This window comes from Pleurodeles waltl, chromosome 5, assembly GCF_031143425.1.
Source record: "Pleurodeles waltl isolate 20211129_DDA chromosome 5, aPleWal1.hap1.20221129, whole genome shotgun sequence".
Classification (NCBI taxonomy): Eukaryota; Metazoa; Chordata; class Amphibia; order Caudata; family Salamandridae; genus Pleurodeles; species Pleurodeles waltl.
This window is the reverse complement of record NC_090444.1, coordinates 1,142,368,109-1,142,386,681: the sequence shown is the minus strand read 5'-3', so window position 1 is coordinate 1,142,386,681 and position 18,573 is coordinate 1,142,368,109. Positions and strand designations below refer to the sequence as shown.

At 45.8% G+C, this 18,573-nt stretch overlaps 1 protein-coding gene across 1 annotated transcript in view; it reads right to left on the bottom strand.

Moving 5' to 3' along the window:
- The window catches only part of RFX6 (regulatory factor X6), a 337,979-nt gene that overhangs the window by 73,211 nt on the left and 246,195 nt on the right, over nucleotides 1-18,573 (bottom strand). Inside the window, exons 12-13 of the mRNA XM_069236757.1 lie at nucleotides 8,347-8,491; nucleotides 5,505-5,614 (exon numbers count right to left, since the gene is read on the bottom strand). Coding sequence (XP_069092858.1) covers nucleotides 5,505-5,614; nucleotides 8,347-8,491 — 255 coding nt within the window. The remainder of the gene's footprint in view (nucleotides 1-5,504; nucleotides 5,615-8,346; nucleotides 8,492-18,573) is intronic.

Here is an 18,573-nt window from a genome sequence, read left to right as displayed (position 1 = left end):
AGGCTCATTTTAGTTAAAATAATAATAATAGTAAAAATAATAATAATAACAGTAATAACACTAATAATGATCACAATAACTCTTAATTTCATATAGTCTTCAGCACAGCAGCTTTGCCATTTTGTGTAGACATTATTGCTATTTTCCCAATATATTGATTCAATCAAACTGATCTATTTCAACTTAAATTACATAGGCCCTCATTATGTTTTGGAGGTTGTACCGGCAACAGGCTGGCGGTACAAACTCGTGGATTACGGCTGCGGCGGAAGCGCCGCGGTTGCACCGCCGGGACCGGCGGTTTATCGCCATGGTTGTCCCGGCGGTTTTAATCCGCCAGGGCAGCGTGTCCCCTTCCCTCCAGCCTAGGAACCGCCATGGAAAGGCTGGCGGGAAGGGGAGTCGCGGGGCCCCTGGGGGCCCCTGCACTGCCCATGGACTTGGCATGGGCAGTGCAGGGGCCCCCAGGCACAGCCCCACACTGCTTTTCACTGTCTGCACAGCAGACAGTGAAAAGCACGATGGATGCAGCTGCACCCATCGCACAGCCGCAACACTGCCGGCTCCATTTGGAGCCGGCTCCCATGTTGCGGCCCACATCCCCGCTGGGCCGGCGGGGATGTCAGAATGGGCACAGCAGGAGTGTGGCTGCATTGGCGGCCGCAGGGCGGTTACAACTTGGCAGGCGGCAATGTTGTAATGAGGCCCTTAATGTTCTTTTTTATGGGCAAGACAATATAAAGTTGTGTATCTATAATTGTTACAAGCCAGATTTTGGGCCAGTTTTAGAAGTTTGTATGGATTTTGACAATCAGGAAGACATGAACATTTAAGCAGTACATATATGAAAGCAGAGATCCACTTTATAGTTGTTGTGCATTACTACCTATAGGTGACTGTTTGAATCGGAGTGTGCTTGTGTGTGTTATATAACTGTGTCTGTGCCTCAGTGTGTGTGTGTGTGGGTGTATGTGTATTTTTCTGTGTGTGTTTCAAAGACTGTATGTGTGCGTGCATGCCTGCCTGCCTTTGTGTGTATGTGTGTATGTATGCATGTCTGTGTGATAGTATGTAAGTGTGTGTGTGTGTGTGTGTGTGTAGGTGGAGTTGTGTGAGTGTGTGTGCACAGGCAAGTGCATCCTGGAGTTGGGACAGTTTTAGTGCATGGCAGACTTTTACCAATCTGAGGACAATTATGACTGGCCTCTTTATCGACTAATTCCACTAAGTGTGGTTTTTCTGTGTTGACTGCAACCGATTCTTAGAAGTGAACAGAAGGAAGGGGAATGGGAGAGTTACTGGACCTGTGAATGATTAACTCTCTCTCACCTAATCTGGATTTATATGACGCTGTTCTGTGCCATGAGAAAACAATTCTGGCAGCCATAATTGCTTTCACTGATTTTACAGACACTCAACTGGCACCTTCTATTTGTGTTGGCTGCAAACAACTCTTCTGCATGCCTCTTGCAGAAATGCAGCACACAGAAGGCTGTGTTTAGAAATCACAGTCAGACACTCCACAGGTGATAGACTTATTTTCCCAGAAATCTACACTTACTTTAATGCTGATTTTATGGCAGCCCACATGTCACAACAAATTAAGGAGCAGAGAGAATATATAGCATAGGTATGGGAGGGCTTTGTGTTGATCCAGGTCTGAAATAGAATGATCTGCTGCCTTGTTTGTTATCAACCACAATAATGACTCTGTCATCCTTTTTCCCTTCTCACATTCCCACTCTCTTATCTCTTCCTCATTTTACGCATTAAACACGCAACAGAATGTCTCACAACCAATGAATGGAATTCTGCCTCATACTTACTAAATACAACGAGGAACATCAGTGTGAACGTACTTGAGAATACCACTTGTAATCTAGGCATTATTGCAGGACACCTCCAATGTGTTTCTAGGGTTAACACATGAGGGGGCCACAATAACCACTCCTTACATGCCCATCTACTCATCATGCTTATTCTCAAAGAATTACATCAGGCCCCTGTTCTCTCTCTCAGAAGATAAATGGTTCAAATTCCAGTTTCACAAAACCTCAAAAAGCAGACAGCTTCCTGCTCCTTCAAGTAAAAATCACAACACTACAGGTAAAGTCATATACTACAAATAATGCATTGAAGACACCACTAACAAAAAAGAGACTTCTCTAAATTTATAAAACATTGCATTAATCTAATCACAAACTCCTTATACCTTGCCCAATCAACACGTCCAGTGCCTTCAATCAATATTTCACAAAACAAGTATCTTTGCCCTCCATGTATTGTCACAACATATAAAAATGACAGTTCTTTAACATGTTCATGAATACAGATTTGGCTGAAAAATGTCTTCTAATAAAATTAAAAACACCACACATAGCAAGATCATTCCCCGCTCACCATTATCAAATCCTTCTCAACCGAGCAAACACACAAGGCATCTTCATAAAAATACATAAAATGTAATTGATCATTCCCATACTGTAAACGTAATCCTAATCCTGTTTTTGGCAGTGCCACGCTCCGTCATTTTCAAAATGCAGGGATCCCCTGTATTAACAACAATACGGCGCACCCCTGTGTTTTCCCCTATGCCGGCGCTAAATTTGCTCCCAAGAACCAACGCAGCAACCCTTGCGCCTTAGCGCAAAGATGGCTGTGTTGAGGGGGAGATTTTTTTGGGTGCAGGAAGGGATACCTCCCTGCACAAAACAATCTTCTGTGGCGATTTGCTCTTTCTATGTGTGCTGCAGAATGCAAAAACAAGGAGAAATTAAAGTATTTCTCCTCGTAGCGCCATGCTAAAGCCACCCCTAGAGCAGCGTTAGATTTTGGTGCTGCCTCAGATTTCCGATTTCTCATAAATCTGGGGCAGCACCAAAATGCAATGGGTGTTGCTGTGGAATGCCCACACAACACTCATAGCAAGCACCTTCCATGCAAAGACCTGCGTGTGAAGGGGTTGTTTTTACAAGGTGGTGTTAAGCCACTTTTTGTGGCCTAACGGCACCTTGTAAATACACCGCACTGTAGAGCGCCACCAGGGCATCACAAAAAGTGACACTATGCTGGTGCTTGGGCCTTGTAAATCTGGTCCTTAGAATGCAGTAGAGGGATGATAAAGAAAAGGAAAAAACATTCAGACAACATGGTTATGTTAACATGCAGTCCATCAAACATGAATACCTATTCAATTTAAGAAAAAATCTAAAGCAGGAAGACATCAATTATTCATGTAATGTCATTTCATCACAAATGTGATCCCCAAATTTGCTTTCAGTCGATTATTAGGCATGGTATTTGAGGATACTATGCCATGTGCTCTTCTAGTCTCTCCAGGTGACACCAACTCATCTAGATGGGCTCCTCTAGATCCCAATAGCTACCTCTAAATAGTCAAATACTCCATAGATTTATCCTCCCCTCTGTTGTCTTTAAGCAATAGGGGTAGATTCTTGATGGCTCTTTCCTCAACTGTGGAATCAATTTTCATCAGTGCACAATGACACACAATATTATCTGAAGGTCTCCATACAAAGGACATTGAATGGCATAAACACTGTTGTGTTGTCATCCAGAAATTTTGTCAATAACCTGCCTCAAAACATAGACAAACAGACTGAGTATACCTTTATCATGAACAGCACCAAAATACTCACATCAAGGCTCCCTAACATGAAGTATGGACTCATTCAGAATCAAAAACCTCTTCAAGTGCAAATGTACTTGGAATGTTTATCTGCAGCAAACATTCTCACAGAACCCCCTTGAACATTAATATTTAAACTAATCAATGCTATTTGGCCTTTGAAACATCAGTCAGGTCCTGGACTTTCACTTTCTAGAGAGTAAGAGAGTGGCAATGCTCTCTCTGACACCAACACTGACTTTCTCATAACTTTATTGATCAGCAGCTATTATGCTGCTTCTCAACTCGTCAATAGGATAAATAAAATCAACCATTTTAGTACCATGCTCAAAGACCAGAACTAGTTACACTGAAATCCAGCATTATCTTCATGAGATGTTGAAATCCATGATTATCTTCAAAAGATGTTGAATCATCTACAAAGTAGCAACAACCATCACATTACCATTTCTGGCAAAAAAAAGTCACAATTTCAGGTGTCTCATGAACCTGTAATCAAGAGCCTCAAAAGGGAAAAGACCAGAAGACAGACCTTGTGAATCTACCCCCACATTTAACCCATATTCATTCCACAATAGATCGTGCTCACTTCCTCTCTCCTCCACTTCACAAATGAGATGAAAATGAATGTGCACAAAACACTATGGGCCAGATGTACGTAGCCTTTTGCGCCTCGCAAACGGCGAAAAACGCCGTTTGCGAGGCGCAAAAGGCCTCACGCGATGCAGAAACACATTTTGCGAGTCGGTACCGACTCGCAAAATGTGTTTCAGACTCGCAAATAGGAAGGGGTGTTCCCTTCCTATTTGCGAGTCGCACCGTGATGTAGAGTTGATTTGTGACCGCGAAAGCGGTCGCAAATCAACTCGCAGTTACCATCCACTTAAAGTGGATGGTAACTCATTCGCAAACGGAAAGGGGTCCCCATGGGACCCCTTCCCCTTTGTGAATGCTCACAAAATTATTTTTTCAGAGCAGGCAGTGGTCCTATGGACCACTGCCTACTCTGAAAAAAACCGAAACAAAAAGGTTTCGGTATTTTTTCTATTTGCAGCTCGTTTTCCTTTAAGGAAAACGGGCTGCAGATAGAAAAAAAATAAAACTGCTTTATTGAAAAGCAGTCACGGACATGGTGGTCTGCTGTCTCCAGCAGGCCACCATCCCCGTGAGTGCCTAGACTCACTATGGGGTCGCAAACTGCGACCCACCTCATAAATATTTATGAGGTGGGTCTTTGCGACCCCATAGCGAGCCGCAGAAGGTGTCTGAGACACCTTTCTGCATCGCGAATTGCGAGTTGCAATTTGCGAGTCGCTTTGACTCGCAAATTGCAAGTCGCAATTTGTCACTTACCTACATCTGGCCCTTACTCATTGCGGATAAGGAAACTGCTAAATTATTTTGATCTGGAAGGAACTGTGATAGGAATTTCTTACTTCTCCAATACTCCACCTGCCTTTGCTCTTGAGCATGTATTATTCATAGTTCGTCTATTATTTACAGACGTCTGCTGCATCTGTAATTGGGTTGCACTATATATGTTCCAATAAGGCTTTCACACATTACAGAACAGAATACTGAAAATTGTGTCAATCACAGACAAAACATAATTTCTAGCCTACCCTTACAAAGGAGGAAGACCACTATCATCTGCAACCACATCAAGCTTATTTTAGACCTGATCCCCAGCCATAAATGTTTTCATAGAGCAGTGGCCTGTTCTGTATGGTCAGCAACACCACAGAGAATACTGTTCGGCAAAGTAATTTTGTTAGCAAAGCACACTTGTAATGTAGGATGTATTTGTTTGGTCATTTACCCCTTACTAGGTCTTTGTGAAAGTAATGAAAGATACCTTGATGACCCTTTGTTCTACAACGTTATCCAGCCACTCAATGAATGACTCCACAGTGGCATTCTTTTTCAGCAGGTCTTTCAGTTCTTGGAACACTGTAATAGAGTCATCTACGATATAAGAAACAAATAATGCACTTGTATGGTGAAAAACACAATAAACCATCAAAACATTGCCTTTGTTCAGCAAGCAAAATTATCAACTTAAAACTGAAAGCTAGCTTAAAAAATAATATTAACATAAGGGGCCTACTGCGTAATTTAAGGTTGCCAGCTGTAATCACACGTTTCCCTCTTATTTAACAATCTGCTTTTTAGGAAGGCCTGTGTGAGTTAACAACTAGAGACTAAGAGGACAGTCCAGTGACATTGGAAAGCCAAATTTTTATGTAACAGCAAAGGGAGGGTTTCAAAGCCATATTTTTATTTTATATTTGCAAGCCTTTGCTGTAACCTTTAGGTAAACAGAATGAAGTGGCATCCAGGATGTTGACCTTTTTGCTACTCTTTTGCCCTAAAATGCAACAGGACATGTAGAAATGAGTTTGAATTCCATAGAAAAGCAAATTAAAAGTTCTTGGTCCGTATCAACACTGCAGACTGAATTATGTTCAATTCAGGTCAGTGCCTGTAAGGAACACAAGTTGCATTTGAAATGAAATGTTCTGTGTCTTTCCAGTAACTTTACTAACCTCCTAGAAAGAGGTGATAGTGTGAAGAGAGTATGTGTTATTACTGGGCAACAGGAAGCAGTCAGAATGAGACGGAGATACAGGTGCTATTTTTACATTAACAAGACTGTGAAATTTGAGGACTTTGACACCAGCCACCATAATGACTTTCAAAGAAATAGCAGACCTTTTAAATATGTCACCGTTTGGAAGGAATACAGACTATACTATAGGCTTGTTTTAGAGTTTGGAAATGAGTACTCCGTTGTGACAGATATCCAGTCCACCTTGTTACAAGTGTACTATGTCCTTATGTTCATGTTCATTCGTACTCGACAGGTGCCTCTTTTCTAGTTGGCAAGTACAGTATTACACTAAAAATACATAGGCAGGCCAGGGGCAAAATGAAGACTCCCACAGCCCCCTGTGCCTGGGAGGGGGGCGAGCTCCAGGGGCCTACTCTGCACACAACACTGTGCACGGGCGGCAGGCCCCTGTCTGAGTACGGCGGGGAGGGGTCCTCTCCAGATACTTTGCAGGCCCCCCTCAAGTTACACCACTGAGGCAAGCTTGAAGAAGCACAAGTTGCAGTGTATGGGGAAGGTGTATAACGACACTCTAGGGACCCGATTATATGTACCTCAGAAAGATATTCAGTATTTATCATACCCGATAAATACAGGTGGCCCACACCAAAATCTACTTTCTGGTATTTATTGGCCATTTTCCAATGGTATATCACTGCGGATTTAACTGGTCCACATATACCTTGGGAAAACCCAAGGGATACATACTTTGTCTCACTCAGAGGAATATTTATACCCCATTTACATTAAATTTGCGTACGTTTTTTAACGCAAATTTGGCGCAAAACTAAATCCATATTTATATTTTGACACTAGACCCGTCTAACATCAAAATATTGGATTTTGCACCATTTTTCAGATGTGTGAACCTACCTTGCGTCAATGAGATGTGAGGTAGGCAGTCCCATCTAAAAAATTGTACTAACCCGATACCCCCATATTTATCCCCCTGTGCCAAAATGCTAAAGCTTGCTTTGCACCATTATTTAACGCCTGAGTCACACCAGGCGTTAGGGGACCTGTGGACCCATTTCCATGGCTGAACACCAGGTGCCCTCCTTAAGCCCCAAGAACACCCCCACCCACACCAGAGGGACACCAGAAGATGGGGGACCCCATCCCAGGTAAGTAGGGTAAGTATAGGTAAGTATTTTTTCAATTTTTTAATTAAAGTGCCATCGGGGCCCAACTTGGGGTCCCCTACATGGCACAGGGTGCAATGGCCATGCCCAGGAGACCCTTGTCCCCTGTGCTGGCCAATGAGGAGGTGGGCATGACTTCTGTCTTTTTTAAGACAGGAGTCATGTGGTATGGATGGTTTTGCATCTGAAAATGACACTATGCTGGTTAGAGGCATTTGTTTTTGCCTCTTACCAGCCTAATGTAATTTTTTGGTGCTACACCCCTTTTTCCCATACCACAACCCCCACCGGGCTAACGTCATTTTCTTTATGCTAGCCCTCCCTTTGCGTTGGATTGCGCCATTCCATTAATATGGCACCGGGCTGGCGTCCTGGAATGGCACAAGCCGCGCTATACTTTTTGACGCAAAGTGCGCAAATGTAGTTCTGCGTCAAAAAGTATAAATCTAGGCCCCAGTACTTTCCAGATGTGATGAACTCTACATATCTTGCAATTGCTCTGCCTTACTGGTAAACAGAGCCCCAATGTTCTGTGTTTTTTTACTCAGTTTCTACAATATCTTGTTCTCGGGCAGTTGTGGGCTCCTCTGACAAAAGGCATTAAAAGCTCATTAGTTTGTGCATGTTTCTGCCACAAGTCGTCTTGACATCGCTGTGTTTCATATAACTAAAATACATTACCACAGTTGCCATAATTAATTATATACATAATGCATACATTTCATGTAATGGTTTAGAAAGCAAATCACATGAAAACACATTTTCTGGAAATGGCTTTTTAAACTCTGCATATATTTCTCATGTTTCCTCTTTGGTAAAAGTGTATTGTAGAAAACCATAATCATTAGAAAGACACTCTGAAACCAGTCTTTGTGTTTTCAATTTACTTTTCAACTTGTTCCCTTTGGGCCCTTCTACTTTAAAAGTATACAGAATGGACTTACGCTCTGTGTAGGCCTCAGCTTCGGAATCTGCAGCCCCAGATCCAGAAAGAAAAGCCTGAGACCCAATGCTGTGTAAATCAACCTTCTCAATGTCTGACACCATTGAATTCACCACATTCTGGTCAAAGAGGGCCGGCCGTGCAATCTGATAGAGCAAGAAAGGGAAAGAAAACCATGCGATGCCTGTCAACAATGCCTAAATAATGTGATAACAGTACTCAGAAAAATACAAGACAGCCATTTTAATTGATTTTGAATACAAGGAACTACAACTGTTTTATGACAAACTGTAGACGGGGTAATTCAAGTGACAGCGATTGATTTTACGAATAGGAGACACAAGAAGCAACCCAGTATCCCCTAAGAGCTTGGGTATATATTTACTGAAGATTCGGTTGAGATTGCCTTGGTCTCCTTAAGGTCGTGATTTGATCCACTCTATCAGGGCTTTGCACTTTGCACTTTGAGACTCGCCCTGTGTGTTTGTATGGAACAATATGGACCATCACAACCTTGATCTCATTTACATTGAGCTCAGTCTTTTGCCCTAGCATACAGGTCTGAGAGTGGGCTTGCTTATCCATTAATCTAGAGACCAAAACTTCGACACACTCCTTTGCTTCACACATTCACTTGCCAATTTACAAACAACTGAAGCAGGCACATGGACACTTTAGGGACACTATGGGGGTCATTCCGACCCTGGCGGTCCAGGACCGCCAGGGCCGGGGACCGCGGAAGCACCGCCAACAGGCTGGCGGTGCTTCCTGGGCCATTCTGACCGCGGCGGTAAAGCCGCGGTCAGAAAAGGGCAACCGGAGGTTTCCCGCCGGTTTACCCCTGGCCCAGGGAATCCTCCATGGCGGCGCTGCTTGCAGCGCCGCCATGGGGATTCCGACCCCCTTCCCGCCATCCTGTTCCTGGCGGTTGTTACCGCCAGGAACAGGATGGCGGGAACGGTGTCGTGGGGCCCCTGGGGGCCCCTGCACTGCCCATGCCAATGGCATGGGCAGTGCAGGGGCCCCCTAACAGGGCCCCATAAAGATTTTCAGTGTCTGCTTTGCAGACACTGAAAATCGCGACGGGTTCCACTGCACCCGTCGCACCCCTACAACTCCGCCGGCTCTATTCGGAGCCGGCTTCATTGTTGAGGGGGGTTTCCCGCTGGGCCGGCGGGCGGCCTTCTGGCGGTCGCCCGCCGACCCAGCGGGAAAGCCAGAATGGCCACCGCGGTCTTTTGACCGCGGTGCGGTCATTCGGCGGTTCCCTCCAGGCGGGCGGCTCCCGCCGCCCGCCGGGGTCAGAATGACCCCCTATATCTTGCAAGAGAGGATTAGCACATCTAAAGTACCATAGCACTGTGCATTTGAGTATTGCTCTACTAGTGGACATATATATGTAAATGCTGCAATAGAATCGCTCATGTTTTAAGTACTAAAATAACATGATTGGCAATGTTTAAATTTAACTTTTAAAACATATACACATGTACACCACAACTGATATATTCATTTATGATGTTGGATCAAGTCTACATTAATTGCTAGAGGGGGGCCTGAAGCTGCTTCACCTTCCTCTTAAAAATCTATTCACATATTTGCTACAACTAAGTGTATACGCAATTCTTTCGGGAGCAACTGTGTATTTTGACTTTACAAATAGACAGGAAAAATTAAGATTAGAAAATAATGCTTGTGAAAAGCAATCAATTCCATATTTTTGAGATTGCCTATGCCTACTAGCCGTGTATACATATTTATGTTTCCTGTTCTCATTTCATGTAATACACTTCCTCACCTGAAAGATAGGTTTAAATGTTTCCATTGTTACTCTAGAATTTCTTGCCAAGTGCCCGAGACCATTTCTTGACATTATTTTATTGAGGTGGAATGGGAATTTCTACTTGATTTTGAGCCATGTCTTTTCGAATTGTTTTTGCTCACACACGGACGTGCTATTAAATAAATACCACAAAAACGGAATCCTCATTTACAATGCCAATAGATGGAAGATCAAATACACTTTGTGGGTGTTGAAATGAGTTAAGAAATGAATGAATCCTATGGATAGAAACTGCCATATGTATAGACCATGTCCAACAACCATTCATTACTGATGGCGCGTGAGTATTTGACACTTTCACAAACACCAGGTTAATTTAGAAGAAAGTTGAGATACCATCTATGCAAGGATTGTTCTCACCACGCAAGAATCCCTCTAATCTCTTTACTAATAGGAAGTACTCAATGCCCCCTTTAAGAATGTTGAAGAAAATATTTTAAGAGGAGGCAGTGGTTCCATGTACCCCTGCCTACCTTAAGTAAAATTTTCATTTTTTTAAAATTCATCCCGCTATCCTGTTTTCCTTTAAGGAAAATGGATTGCATTAAAAATGTGTGGTTTAAAAGCAATCACAGACATAGTGACTTCAGCAGACCACCATCTCTGTGATGGCTCCGATTCATAGTAGGTCGCAATTTATGACCTACCATATTAATACTCATGAAGTAGGTTGAATTGTGATATAATGTCTTACTATTACTTTTGGAGCAATACAGTACTGAAAAAAATAGCAAATGCCCAAGCAGCATGCAAATAGGATGTTACACATGACAGTTACGAATTGGAACATCAACACTAGCACTGCCTGACAGTGGCAAGCACATGCTTGTCATGCTGTTGAGTCACCCAGGTAGCCTGATGCAAGAAGAGGAGTTCTTATGCGCCTATCTCCAGATAGAAATAGACACTTCAACTTCCATAATACTTTAGTAGCATTGTCCTAAAGGTTAGTTTCAGCTATTTTATAATGTGAGAAGGGCCAAATTGAAATAAAAAATTACTTTGTTCACTACATCGAATACTGACACTTTCAAGCAGAGCTGTGCTTTAATGGTCTTTCATCATTTTTGTGATGTACTAAGTCAATGTTATTCATTTCATTGAACACCATTTGTTTCTGCTAGATCGGACTGCAGTACTTGACATTGTTCACCATAGAGGTATACGTCTACCTCCCTTGCTTGAGCAAGGGCTCGGAAGGTTAATGCTCGCTTGGTCATCCTCTTTCTCATCCAGCCAATCACAAAACTGTAAAAATCATCACCTGCAGGGTACCACAAGGCCCCATTCTACACCCAACTCTCTTCAACTTTAATTGAGGACTGCCGCCCAAACAATTTGAGAAAACGGGAGTTCAGTGCACCAGTATTTTGGGAAGATAACATTTTTAACTAGAATCCAACCTTCTTAAATTTTCTGGTGGTCCAAGAGGCTCTGATGGTAAACTCCACATTCTGCTGCAAACCTCAAGCTACGAAACAATGCACGCCCTGCATTAATTCTCCTCAGGAACTGGCTCCCTCTACTGGAACTCAGAACCAAAATCGACTGTCATTCTGAAAGTACATAAAGTCTCCCCTGTTCATTCTCCATTTAATACAATTTTTTTCCTTGTCTGACTCTCTCCCCATGCACTTGCTACCCTCCTGGAATGTCTCTCAACTGCAACTGTACTGCATCCTGCCTGCCACACTCCACCTGACCAACTGAGATGTAGAGAGCCACGCGGGCTCTACGATACTTTATTGCCCGCAAGGTTGCGGGGTGGGCTTCGGCCCTAGGTAATAAAGGAGTGGAAGCCTGCGACCCGGCAGTCCTCCCTCGGAGAGTACAGCGTGTGGCACATTATTCAATTTCTCTGCCGCTGCATAGCGCCCAGCTTACAGTGGCGATGAGGCGCGATCGGGACACCACAGCCTAAGGTGTCCATGTCGGACGATCCCTGACAGCGGAAGCGGCGCACTGCAGCGCGCACTGCAGCGCGCACACAGAGCGATCGGCACTGAGGTGTGCGCGAAAAAAAAAAAAAGAAAACGAACACCAACAGGAAGCTGGCTCGGCCTACCCCGTGGAGGTGCATCGGTTGGGAGGGAAGAAGGACGCATCAGCCTGCTGCTGGAAATCACTTTGCTTTGGGACGGCAGAAGCATTCCCATCCCCAGTGGGTCCTCGTGCACATGGACCCACTGAGGTGCCCAGAAAACTGCCTGTGTGAACACCGGCTGCACGTGGTGAGAGACGCTGTGGCCCAGAGGGGGGTGCATTTTACCACCCCCTCTCCTTTGTTACGTCTACATTGTCCTTCACTGTGGTGGTCCTGGTCCGAGCCCACACACTGAGGGCCCGTACTTGCTGCACCGTGACTCTGTACTCCGGTGTAACCTGACTCTTGGGCCAAGGAAGGCTGGGACCGTGCAGATTGTACCCAGAGTAGGCCGAACACAGCTTGAGGGGTCTCTGCATTCGGCTGAGTGACGGTTCTCCGTGGACAACACTCCGCAAGATCCCAGAGGAGGAGAGACATTGGATAGGGGAAACAGTGCCATATTCCCTACCAAAGAAAATAAAACAGGTCACCTACGACAATGAGCACGCCAGAGCAACAACCCCCACCGGTGCCATCTGGAGCTCATTAGTCTGTGGCGGCATTGCCACCCTTCAGTCAGCTTGCGGATCCGGCTACGGGCGCACCACAGTGGCGCCTGTGGCTTGGCCATCTTGAGAACTATTTCTGCACCATGCGAGAAAAAGATGTCGCTGTGCGCAGATCGTTGATGCTACATATGGGAGGTGATGAGCTCCATGAGCTGTTTGACTCTCTACCTGACACTGGAGACCCGACGGATTTTGATGCTGTGGTAACAGCGCTAAACAAGCATTTCGATCCACAACTTAATCCAGACTATGAGAGGTTCAAACTGCGCCAGGCCCAGCAGACTGAGACGGAGTCGGTTGATATGTTCTACGCGAGATTGCGAAAGCTGGCCAGAACATGCGTAGGACTGAACCAGCACGAGGAAATAAGGGAGCAGATAATTCAAGGGTGCCGTTCCAACATGTTGCGGAAACTGATCATGCGGCAGCCAGGGATATCCCCCGACGAGATCCTCATTTTAGCGTGCTCACATGAACTCTCTCCGTACGGGCGGATGCCATGGCAGTGGTAAGGGGACAGACCATGGCGGCAGCACCATTGCCACGGACGGTAGCCATCAAAGAAGAGCAGGTAGATGCCATTCAGACTCGTCCAAGCCAAGGACGGCAACCCGGTACCCCAAGACAAGGGGAAGAGGTCTGCGGCAGCTGCGGGTATGAGCACAAGACTCCAGGCAACTGTCCCAGAAAGGGCAAAGTGTTCAACAAGTGCGGGAAAGGGAATCACTTTGCGAAAGTGTGCAGGATGGGGAAAGCCTGGCCCCAAGATCCCAGAGGTAAGGCGGCAGCAGTCAAACACATAGAGAAAGAAGTGCACGCGATCCAAGCACAAGGGGACACAAAGCTACCAGTGTACGACGAAGAAGAAGAGGAAGACGTGTTTGTCATATCATTCACAGGAGGAAGGCAGTGTAAACGACGACCACCCCCCATGAGTACGGTCAAGATCAACAACACCCAGGCCACTGTGCTCATCGACACAGGTGCATCAGTCAACGTGATGGATAATACACTGTATCAGCAACTGTCTCCCAAACCACCACTATCACCCAGCAAAACCAAAATATGTACCTATGGACGAAACCCCCTCCCACTGCAGGGCACAATAGAGGTACTGGTTGCAAATGAAGGGCGCAGCACCCAAGCCAAATTCTATGTAGTGAAGGGAGACTGTGGCACTTTGCTGGGGTGCCATACAGCAGAGGACCTTGAGCTCATGTTTTTTTCACACCAGGTGTATGAGTCATATGCCAAATCCATCCTTCAGGATTTTCCCCAGCTATTCACGGGGCTGGGAAAACTCCAAGGCAAGAAGGTGAAGTTACATATTGACGGAGCTGTGACGCCTGTGGCACTGAGACACCGAAGGTTGCCTTTTCATCTGCACCCGGGTGTGGAGAAGGAACTACTGTTGCTGGAGAACCAAGGTGTGATTGAGAAAGTAGATGAGCCCACGCCCTGGGTCTCACCACTGGTGATCGCGCCAAAGCCAAAACAACCAGGGGCCATCCGCCTCTGCATGGATATGCGCCTACCCAATCAGGCGATCAAGTGGGAACACCACATCACACCCACGATGGATGACATCATCGCGGACCTCAATGGTGCACAGTGGTTCTCGAAGTTGGATCTCAGTTCTGGCTACCACCAACTGGAACTGGACCCCGACAGTCGGAATATCCCCACCTTCTCCGCCTACGCCGGACTCCAACGGTTCAAAAGGCTGAGTTTCGGAGTCTTGCCAGCAGCAGAAGTGTTCCAAAATGCCATCCGAGAGATGCTGACTGGACTGGCGGGGGTAATCAACTTAAGTGACGACATCCTAATCTTCTCGGAGACGAAGGAGGAGCATCATCTCCACCTGAAAGCCACCTTGCAAAGACTCTCAGATGCAGGCCTGGCATTGCACAAGAGCAAATGTGCTTTCTATCGCTCATCCATCGACTTCTTTGGGTAAATTTTCTCGAAAGATGGGCTACAGGTAGATCCTAAGAAAGTGGAAGCCATCCACCAAGCAACGACTCTCCAAAATGCCACAGAAGTTAGGAGTTTCCTGGGAATGGCCACTTGCAGTGGCCGGTTCATTCCCCAACTGGCCACAATGGCTGAAGCACTAAGACAATTGGCGAAGGTCAATCACAGGTGGGAATGGACTGATGAAGCAGACAGAGCCTTCCACGACATAAAAGGGGCACTGCTGGATAAGGTAACCATGGCATACTTTCACCCAGAGAAAAGGACGGAAGTGGTGGTGGATGCAAGCCCGGTGGGGCTGGGAGCGGTCCTCATGCAAGAACAGAATCCCTAAGAATGGACCCCAGTTGCGTACGCTAGCAGAGCCCTGTCGGCAGTAGAGATGCGGTATGCCCAGGTGGAACGAGAGGCACTGGCCATCAGATGGGCATGCAAACACTTCCATCTATATCTGTATGGCCACGAATTCCAAGTCGTTACAGACCACAAGCCCCTAGTGTCTCTGTTCGCTGGATCAATGAGATTGGGTCCCCTGAGAATAGAGAGGTGGAAGGTCCTGCTACGGCCGTATTGTTTCACAATTGTCTACTGCCCAGGGGCAAGTAAGCCTGCGGACATTCTGTTGAGGCATCCACAGACAACTTCCCCGGGGGTTCCGGAGAGCGAGGATGAAGAAAAGATGGAAAGTTTTGTTAACCTGCTGAAACAGGTGGTGTGGCCGGTGGCCTTAACTGTGGCGGAGCTAGCGGAGGAGTCAAAAAAGGACCGTGGCATCACCCGGGCAAAGGAGGCCATGGGTCAAAACAGGTGGAAGAATTTCCTGGAGGGGTTAAAAGCCTACGACCCAGAAGAAAGAGTGGCAATGCAAGGACTGTGGAAAGTCACAGAGGAATTGTCTGTCGGCGGTGATGGACTCCTGCTAAGAGGTCAGAAAATAGTAATCCCCAACAGTCTGTGGGACAGAGTGGTGAAACTAGCTCATCAAGGCCATCAAGGAGCGGCAAAAACAAAAGCGAGACTGCGAGCTAAGGTATGGTTCCCGGCCATGGACACAAGGGTAGACTCATTCGTGGGGAACTGCCACTCGTGTATCATAACATCTATTGACCCTCCCACTAACCCAGTGATTACTGAACCACCTTGCTGCCAGCACTGGTCAAAGGTGAGAATGGATTTTGGAAGTTTTCCAGATGGCAAACTAACAGTGGTCTTAGTTGACTCATTCACAAAATTCCCTGCAGAAGAGACGGTGGTCTCCACCTCGTTCGAGAACCTGAGACCGGTATTGGAGAGAGCTTTTGCCACATTCGGCCTTCCAGATGAGATCCGTACTGATAATGGACCCCCTTCCCAAGGGCAGGACTTCAAGACCTTTCTGTGTGAACTAACCATACGCCATCGCAAAATAACTACATACTGGCCACAGGCCAATGGCAATGTGGAAAGGTTCATGCGTACTCTGAATCGAGCATTGAGAATTGCCGTAGAAAGGGGCAAAGGTCTCGAATGTAGTCTCCAACAATTTCTGTGTGGCTATCGGCAAACACCACACAGCACCACGGGGTGTGCTCCCGCCACCCTGCTGTTCAAAGTTGCCCCGCATGACTGCACCCCGGCTGGAGCTTGTTGGGAACTGCCGGCACTGGATGTGGCCGCCACGCAACAACGTTGGAAACAAGTCAACGACGAAGCCACGGCCCGAAGAAGAACGCGATGCCAGGGCTTTCAGGTGGGCAACAAGGTGGTGGTGAGAAACCGATGACCGAGAGACAAGTTCTTGACTCCTTTTGAGCCTGAGGTGTGGAGAGTGGTGCAAACTCAAGGGTCCATGGTGACCGCCCGACGTGGTGAAAGACAGGTAACAAGGAACATTTCACATTTCAAGTGAGCGGGAGTGCCTGTTGATGATTGCATAGAAACTGAAGAAGAGGATACCGTTGGAGAGGCTGACAAGGGAGTCAACGAGGGGTCAGGAGGCCAAGCGGCATTGAGCCAGATGGTACCTCAGCCCGCAGAGGAGGACAGGGAGATGAGGCTGAGTATTCGGTGTGAGAGGTATCATCTTCGGCCCAACCCGTCTCCCAGTCAGTGGCTTCGAGATTGTGCATGCTAAGAGACACTGAAGCATAGGGTGACGTGTGCCCTGGCAAGTATGGCTCCCTGAAGAGACTGCAGATATTGTTGCCAATGACCTGGCCTACGCGGAGGTTGGCCGACCATCAGGATTGCCAGGACGTGAGATGTGTGGAGAACATTTATCCTCTCGTAGATGTATCTCGATCTCTCTCTTTTCTCTTTTCTCTCTCGCTCTGTTTTTCTATCTCTCGCTCTATATCTCTGTTCCTGTTTTTCACGCTCTTCCTATACACCCATCTTTCCGTCCAGCCTTGGCCTTTTCTTCTGTCTTTACTTGGTATTTTTGTATTACTGTGACAGTCGTGGTTATGACTAGTTCAGTTATGTTGGTTGTGTTGGAATAAAATCCTGGAGGGATGTAGAGAGCCATGCGGGCTCTACGATACTTTGTTGCCCACGAGGTCACGGGGCGGGCTTTGGCCCTAGGTAAGAAAGGAGTGGAGGTCTGCGACCCGGCAGTCCTCCCTCGGAGAGTACAACGTGTGGCACATTATTCAATTGCTCTGCCGCCGCGTAGCGCCCAGCTAACATGAAGCTATGCTGAATGGTGATACTCTTCTGACCAATCCCGCTACGCAATCTGCCCTCACCACTGCCTTACTCCTATGTATTTCCTCTCCTTTGATGTTCACTTATGCCGACAGCCCAGTGGCACTGTGGTCGATGGATCCATGTTAGGAATAAAAGGTTGGCTGAACTAATGTTACCAGTTGTGTAACTGGTTCTATTCTCACTTTCCAGGTATTTAACAGATCTGCACATTATGACAGATTTCAAAAAGAGAAGCAACTAAAGAAGAAACGAAAAGCAGACATTTCTGTTCCGGAGACATGGTATATGTAACAGGAAGAGCCATTTTATCATCTGTGCTCTGATTGTTCTGGAAGATTTCCTAACTTTGACAGAAACATCAAGATGATGTTAGTTATTATATCCTATGAGATTTATGTAATGGCTCTATGTCTTAAGGACACACTTCTCTATTCCTAAATGTACTGTTATAGGTCATAGTAATCTGGTAGTCAACTGGTTGTATTGATCGGAACCAGTGCTACTAATGGTGGGGAGCATTAAGCGCATAACTAGAACATTTGTCTGGAATAGTGTGCCAGTGATAACGTGTAGTCAGCCCATAAATTTGCACCTCACGCATCCTTCACACATATAGGGTAAAGAGATGATTGAAGTCCAGGTAGTGCATCATTTGGTCCTAGGTAACTACAACTATGTTAAGGAGCAAGTTTGACACATCCTCAAACTTAAAAGAAATAGCACAACAAATTCAAAGTAAATGTGAGAAGGTAGTGTCACATGGGATATAGGAAATAAAACCAAGGGTGCTGCTGCCAGAGCCCGGGTACAAGACAAATAAACAACAGTCTATTGAATGTGCAACGGATAAGGTGTACATACTTGAATATTCTTATACACTTTAGTGTAACTCATATCTTGGTTTGTTTCCAGGCTGTTATTATACTAAACATATTTTAATTTCAATAACATAATATTGATAATATTGTTTTTTCCCAACAGATTAAAGTTGATGCACACATCTATGCTTATCGTTCAGCGAACAGAGGCATTGGGTTATTTGGTGTTTACTTAAATGTTTGTTGTTGT